The 7,610-nt window shown below is 36.8% G+C and overlaps 1 protein-coding gene across 1 annotated transcript; it reads left to right on the top strand.

The window, feature by feature from the left end:
* Window positions 1-1,633: 1,633 nt before the first annotated feature.
* On the top strand, window positions 1,634-4,938 carry LOC107697605 (nuclear factor NF-kappa-B p105 subunit-like; the record flags this gene model as incomplete). Its single annotated transcript, XM_016498400.1, has 3 exons — window positions 1,634-1,761; window positions 4,568-4,608; window positions 4,840-4,938. Coding segments are annotated over exons 1-3 (237 nt in total), but the record flags the coding sequence as incomplete, so codon positions are not given.
* Window positions 4,939-7,610: the final 2,672 nt, after the last annotated feature.

The following is a 7,610-nucleotide window of genomic DNA, read 5'->3' as shown; positions in this document are numbered from 1 at the left end:
TCGACGCATTTCAGAAAGGCGGGGCATAGAGGAGAAACAATAATGTTCAGTATGTGGAAAATAATGTGTTTTTTTTTTTTACCTTAAACCACATAAACACATTTAATTACACCAAATACACAAAATAATGTTCTTTTTAGCAACATCATATGACCCCTTTAATATAATAATTAGATATTACATATAATTTGGTAGAAAAACTGTGTTTTTACATTTTATTGGTGCAAAGATGAGTAGTGGTGATATTTATTTTGTACAACATTTACAACTGCTTTTTTATCACTTAATTAGAAGCACCACAAATTAAAATGATGTAATGTTATAGGGACTACTGAACAGACATTTAAAGTTGATTTTAAAATAAAGCTATGTAAACACATGCATTTTTACAACACTATAAGTGTGTCCCATCAGGTAATGAAAAAAAAAGTTAGACACACACTTGTGGTCTTCATTCTCACTTGAACACTTGGGCCAAATACAGGAAATACGTCATATTAGTTGTCAAGTGGTCAAGTGCAAAGACCTGCAAGTGTGGGTATTTGGACAAGGCATAAGTGTGTCCCAAACCATATAGTATGTTGAAAAGAGTATATGCCAAAAGTCCCTGGATGGTCTATTATTTCAGGTCGATTTTCGAAGTGTGGATCCGTGCACACTCTAATGGCTAAAATTGCCCACAATCCAGTGCGCTTTGGCGAAGGATTCGGTCCAGAACTACAAACACGAATAAAACGCGTTACAAAAACTACAAAGGTGGCGGATGCGTGCGATCGACGGTTAGGTAGAGAGATTTACAAAAAGGGGGTTGAGTTACTAATCAACATTTAACCTGGTAAAAAATATTTTATTTTGTCCAGAAACAGTATAAATGACGTCTAAATGAGACTGCAGTTGACTTTATAAGATGTTGAAAATACGTCCAACAATGACCACATCTGAACTTAATTTTAACCTCTTAAAGATGTCCTGTGGACGTCCAAAAGACGTCATAAAAACTTTCATTCTGGCTCTTCAGGGGACGTCATTTCAACGTCCGAAAAAGACGTTGAAATGACGTCGTTTGGACGTACCTTTGCTCAGTGGGATGTCCCAAAGCTTGCCTACTCTTCTACTACACACTCAAAAGTGTGTACTTTTTCTTCACCAAAAGAGTACCTACTTTAAGGGCGTAGTATAAGTAGGCACGTTGAGAAGCAGCATCAGTCTTTGAAGGCAGGAAAGCTGATTCAAAGCGGAGTGACTTCTTCATGTTACGAGCATGAAAGCGAACAAGGACGATTCACTTAAAAGATTTGTTCAAAAACACAGATTCGCTTACGAACAAAACATTTCTACTGTTTGTGTAACCAATAAAGAATTAGCTTTTAACTTCCCTTCGTATTTTCTATAGATAAGGGAGACATACAAAATGTGCAGGGCTGGGGGTACTCCAGGACAGGTTTGAGAACCACTGCTCTACAGCATACATAGAAACCAGCATATGTGATTTATTATGTTGTATTTTCAGTAATTCTACAATTATGGCTTTTAATGTGATAAATATGTTTACATGACACATACATAATCTGAATATGGCCAAATTCCAAATATTGGAATAATAATATAAAATATTCTTGTGCATGTGTGTCTCATTGTTTTTGCTTTAATTCTCTTTAAAGTACATGGAACCTATTGACCCGTTCAGAGACGACACAATATGGATGACCATGGACCCGACACCATTTCCGGGCATCCACAACAATAATGTAATGAGGACTGGTAAGAGACTCCTTAGAGTTTTCAGATTTGTCATTCAATCAAGGTCTTGATAAAGAGATAACTTGCTGAACTTTGCAGAATGGATGCGGTAAGACTAGCCTTCATTCCCGTTTTACTTCTTGTTTTATTCCTTTCTCAAGAAAACAGTCACCCTGCAGTAACATTCAGTAAGAGGTCAAAATCCAATAAACCTTTCTACAGAAGTGCAGACACAAAATCCCAGAAACATCTCATTCCTTGGTTCAGTGATGTCATACACAGTCATTCGTATAGTGTGTAGGATTGCGCTACAAGAGCTGATTTATTTTTTCCCCACACTTTTCACTTCCTCATTGGATTACAGAGACACGACTGAAAACCATGAACAGCTTTTCACCACCATGTGGTTGCATGAGAAACCTCTCTTGAGATAAGCGCTGTTTTGGGGCTGCCACCTTTCAACACGTGTGCTTGATCTGCTTGAGCACAGTAAAACTGTAAACCTATGCAGTTTTGGTTAAAAATGTACCTCTACTTTGAATGAAAGACTTTTAAAAGGGGCTCATTGGATTACAGAGACACGACTGAAATCCATGAACAGCTTTTCACCACCATGTGGTTGCATGAGAAACCTCTCTGAGATAAGTGCTGTTTTGGGGCTGCCACCTTTCAACACGTGTGCTTGATCTGCTTGAGCACAGTAAAACTGTAATCCTATGCAGTTTTGGTTAAAAATGTACCTCTACTTTGAATGAAAGACTTTTAAAAGGGCACACTTAAAGGGATAGCTCACCCAAAAATAATAATTCCAAACCTGTATGGCATTCTTTCTTCTGTAAAACAGAAGATATTTAGAAAAATGCAAATGAAAGTCCATGGGTTGGAGAAATGAGAAATTTAGCATTACATCATTTGCTCACCAACTGATCTTATGCAATAAATGGATGTTATTAGAATGAGTGGGAAAACATCTGATTAATACATCACAATAATCCACAAGTAATCCACTCGACTCCAGACCATCAGTTAACGTCTTGTGAAGTGAAAAGCTGTGTGTTTGAAGAAATTAATTTATCATTAAGGTGTTTTAACTTTACATTTTTTTAACTTTAAAATGTCAGTCCATAATCCATAATAACACTTCCTCCAGTTCCCCTGTTGTCCTTTCGCATCAATATCCACCAACAGATTTGTTTAGAACTCTCATATTTCTCTCCTGATTCAAATTCGTTTTTTTTTTCACTGGAGAAAGCAGTATTATGGATAGAGGACTTGTATTTTAGACAGAAGCTACAATTTCAAGTGAAAAACTTCTTAATGATGGATTTGTTTATTACAGACATGCAGCTTTTCACTTTATATCACAAGACATTAATTAATGTCATGGAGTCTTGTGGATTACTTGTGGATCATTGTGATGTTTTTATCAGCTGTTTGGACTCTCATTCTGATGGCACCCATTCACTTTCAATACAATTTCATTACAATTTCTTCAAAACTGTTCTAAGAAAGAAAAATGAATCTACATCGTGGATATTCACCAAATTGTCTGCCATTTTTGGGTGAACTGTTTGTTTAGGTTTCTACTACATGGAGTTATCTTGGTGGGGCGTTCACATCAGCAGCAGGAAAGCATCATTTACTAGCATCATTTATTTTCAGTGAGAGGTGGTAATTAGAGGTAACATGAGCAACAGAACTTAGTCAAACCGGTTAGACAAAATGTTAGAACAGAGTTCAGCTCTATTCAAGCATGCAGCAGCACAATGTGGAAATACTAGTGATACAGTTAGCTACTAAGGGTTAAGTAGGAACACCCCTTATTACTCTGTTTTGAGATGGTGTGCTCAATCTGACAGTTGAATAATGTATAGCTATTTTGAGTTCAGTGCACCTGTGGTTTTGACATCTTTAGACTTGAGACACCTCATCAAGCAAAGAACAGGTGAGTAATGTTGGTAATACAACGATATCTTATCTAACCAAATAAAGTACCTGTCCCTGTTATATCATAATAAACGCTCATCGATCTGGACCGTTTCCTAATGTCAGTGTATTGGGAGAAGTGGACACATTGAAGCTGGGCTGTGTGAGTTTAAATTCTGCAGGTTTAGCAGCTGATTGATTTAGCTGCATTTCACCAAGGATGTGGTCTCAGTCTTTGTAGTGCACAGGAAGAGGCTTGCACTTCTGTGGAAACACGTGGTACAGCAAGAGCTCTGGCCCTAAAATATCTGCAGAACACCCACCTCTCAGCAAAAGCTCTGAAATGCTTGACGGCCCGAAAGTCTGCATGATGAGATTGAATTCTAATCCTTCTGATTTTCCAACACCTGGTTGAATTAAATTACTTCAGCTAGTCATGTTTGCTTATGCTTCTGTTTGAATTGCATTGTGACATTGACATTGTAAGCATATGAGTTCCTTTTTGTCATAAAATACAAAAGGAGATATTCAACACAATGTTCACTCTGCCCTTTTGCCTTTTTATTGCTTTGTGTGAAGAACAGATATTTAAGTTGTTATTCACTGCTGTTCACAAATTTCATTCAAAATATGATGTATTCAAACATTCCGTATCAATTTTGGCATAAATATGGCATAAACTTTATGAGGATAAACTTTATTAATTCCCGAAGGGAAATGTACAATTAACTAAACGACATTGGTTTTCTGTTTCAAAACTAATCATGATCTAGCAAGTGTAAAGATGTGGAAGTGTGAATGTTACTTAGGTGCGACTGCAGAGTGGAAGGTTAACAGAATAACTGATGAGGGAATTTCATTTTACAGTTCAATTAAAGGTTATTTTGCATCTCTTTTGCAGTTGACGGACCTTATCTGCGAATTGTCGAACAACCAAAACAGGTAATGCATACAATATTTTTTGCAAATGCTCTTGTTCAATAATTTGAACTAGTCAAAAAAACATCACCACTGAAATGTTCTCTTGCTTTTGCAAGCGATTTTCCTAATGTGTTAAGCTAAACACACTGTGATGGCACAGAGGCTCAGAAGAGACTGGTAACTCTGGCAACAGGCAGTGACAATAACAAACTCATTATAGCAAAATATTAAGTCTGACATTGTCATCTCCAGAGGGGCTTCAGGTTCCGCTATGGATGTGAGGGCCCCTCCCACGGAGGACTCCCAGGGGCCTCCAGTGAGAAGAACAGGAAGTCTTACCCACAAGTGAAGGTAGGTTCAACCAGATATATCTCTGCTGATGCCCGGAGATAAGCAAACCCTTCTCTTACAGTTTGCTTCTGTTTGGGCAATAGGGTTTAGATCGAGTGGATAAACACATTTTCTGCTGTTTCCATTTCCAAGTGATAATTAAACAGAAAAGGCTGTTATTTATTTTTGGTCTTGGCAGACTAATTAAAAAATAAAGCTTGAAAAACTCTCTTTAACTTAACACTACCGTTCAAAAGTGTATATATTATTTTATATTTTTTATTTGTTTTTTAATCAATAATTTTTCATCCGCAAGGGTGCATTAAATTGATAAAAATAAGAAATGTTTATTGAGCACAAAATTAGCAAATTAGTATGATTTCTGAATGATCATTGTGAAACTGAAGACTGGAGTAATGATGCTGAAAATTCAGCTTTGCCATCATAGGAATAAATTACATATTATATTAAAGGGGTCCTATTATGCTCTTTTACAAAGTCTTGATTTTGTTTTGGGGGTGTACTAGAACAGGCTCTCATACTAGGTTGTTCGAAAAACACATTATTTTTCACATATTTTACATTATTACAACACCTCTCTCCCTAGTCTGGCATGAACGGCTCGAATAGTTCCTGTATCAAATGAAGGCCCGCCTTCTGAAATACGAAATGTGCTGTGGTTGGTTAGCTGGGTCAGTGTGTGTTGTGATTGGCAGCACTCGGCGCCTGGTCGGGAAATGTCATGCCCCTTACCATAGCCGCCTGCGAGCTTCAGTATAAATATTGTGTCAAAATAAAATCAATTTGAGCGTGATTTAAACCCGGATGATTGTAACCACTCTAAGTTCGTCTGCCTTTGGAAAGCTAGCGTGTCTCCGACATAGTGATAACACTCGTTGCCTTCTCTAGTGCAGCTCAACCAGGTCTCGTCCCATTCGTCGGTATTTGTGATATCACAAATCCCGGAAAATATGCGTTGTAGTCCAAACGTGTCGTTCGTTGTAGTTTTTGAAAAATGATTTCTGTTAAATAAAATATCTCCTTTTGAAGTGGACTTTGAACTTTGTAACTTTGCAGATCTTTTTTTATGCTCAAACAGCAACATTGCAGACTAACTAAAGTTGAAAAAGTGAAAAAGCATAATAGGACCCCTTTAAAATAAGTTCAGTTGAATTATAATATTTTACAATATTTCTGTTTTTGCTGTATTTTTGATTGAATAAATGCAGGCTTGGTGATCATAATAGACTTAAACTGTAATGTAACTGACAGCAATGATGCTATCATGGCATTTGCATCCTGAATTCTGAATTCTTTCTTTAATATGCATATAGTATGCATTTGCATAGTCTTTTTGCTTACGTATAGAATATATGCTAACATAAAGCTTTAAAATAATGGTTTACATAATTTTGATGCTTTCTAAATCTGTCTATCTATCTTTCTTAAGTGGAACACAAAAGAAGATGTCTTGCAGAATGTTCATGCTCCCCGTTTTTGTACAACGAATGTAAATGTCAACCAGAGGCTGTCAAGCTCCAAAATCACATACATTTTAGCCTGTTTCTCACACAAAGCTGGTATGGCTTCAGAAGACTTGGAATAATTATAGTGATTTTTTTTTTTGAGTTGACAGGTCACCATTCATGTTTTTTGTATGAAAAAGAGCAGTAAGAAAGAATAACTTGAGAGTGAGTAAATATCAACATTTTTTGCAATTTTTTTTTTTGCCAGCTAGTATTTCCTTCAGGTTTGCATAGTTTTGAGATCTAAAGAGAGAGAGGGCTGTCTGATATGGCAGCTCTTTCATCAGATGATAAATCCAAATGATGCAATATTTGCTCGAGCACTCAGCTAAAAATAGTAGCTGCTGTCTCTTACAACTGCCATTCAGTGCCAGGTCACTTATTTTGGGATCACGGTGGCTGAAGGTCGAGAAAGCGAGTGAAACAAAACAAGGGAAGAAAGGAGAGAATTGAAAGAAGGACTCTGTTCTCTGTTACCATGTTCTCCTTCATGACGGCAGTCCGTTTGGGAATTTCCTCAGTGTGTCACTGGGGTAATTAGTGGGAAGACTCGTTCTATGTAATGTGGTGTCAGAGATGAGAAGCGAAGTGTGCAGCAGCTCGCCCCCTCTCGCACCGACATACTCTGAAGCATGCAGCACACAGAAACACACATTAAAGAAGTGTGTGTGTGTGTGTGTGTGTGTGTGTGTGTGTGTACATTGCACATACACCTCCGAGTAGTGTGGTAGTAGTGCGCTTTATTGGGGCGCCAAGTCCTTGATCAGATGTTTTTCATTTGATGTAAATCAGAGTTGCCTCTAATGTTTAATACAGTAACTTCTTAATGTAACTTTTTAATACAAAGGGCCAAAAATTAAACTTGATTGAGGGCCATGGTCCAAAAGTAAATTTTGCATTTTATCCAACGATATTATATTTAAATGTATTACATTAGAAGTCCAAGCACTGAAGGTGCTGAAAACCAATTCTGTGTACAGATTTTATTGTTATTTATTGTTTCTGGTCATAAATGTCAAAAAGTACAACAAGGTCACATTAGTTAATGCATTAAGTAACATTAAGTAACAATGAGCAATACATTTGTTACAATATTTATTAACCTTTGTTCATGTTAGTTTATAAAAAATACAATACAAGTTCAAGTCCATTGTAATGAAATTAACT

This window comes from Sinocyclocheilus anshuiensis, unplaced genomic scaffold, assembly GCF_001515605.1.
Source record: "Sinocyclocheilus anshuiensis isolate Anshui unplaced genomic scaffold, SAMN03320099.WGS_v1.1 scaffold1364, whole genome shotgun sequence".
Lineage (NCBI taxonomy): Eukaryota > Metazoa > Chordata > Actinopteri > Cypriniformes > Cyprinidae > Sinocyclocheilus > Sinocyclocheilus anshuiensis.
This window is presented reverse-complemented; position numbering and strand designations above follow the sequence as displayed.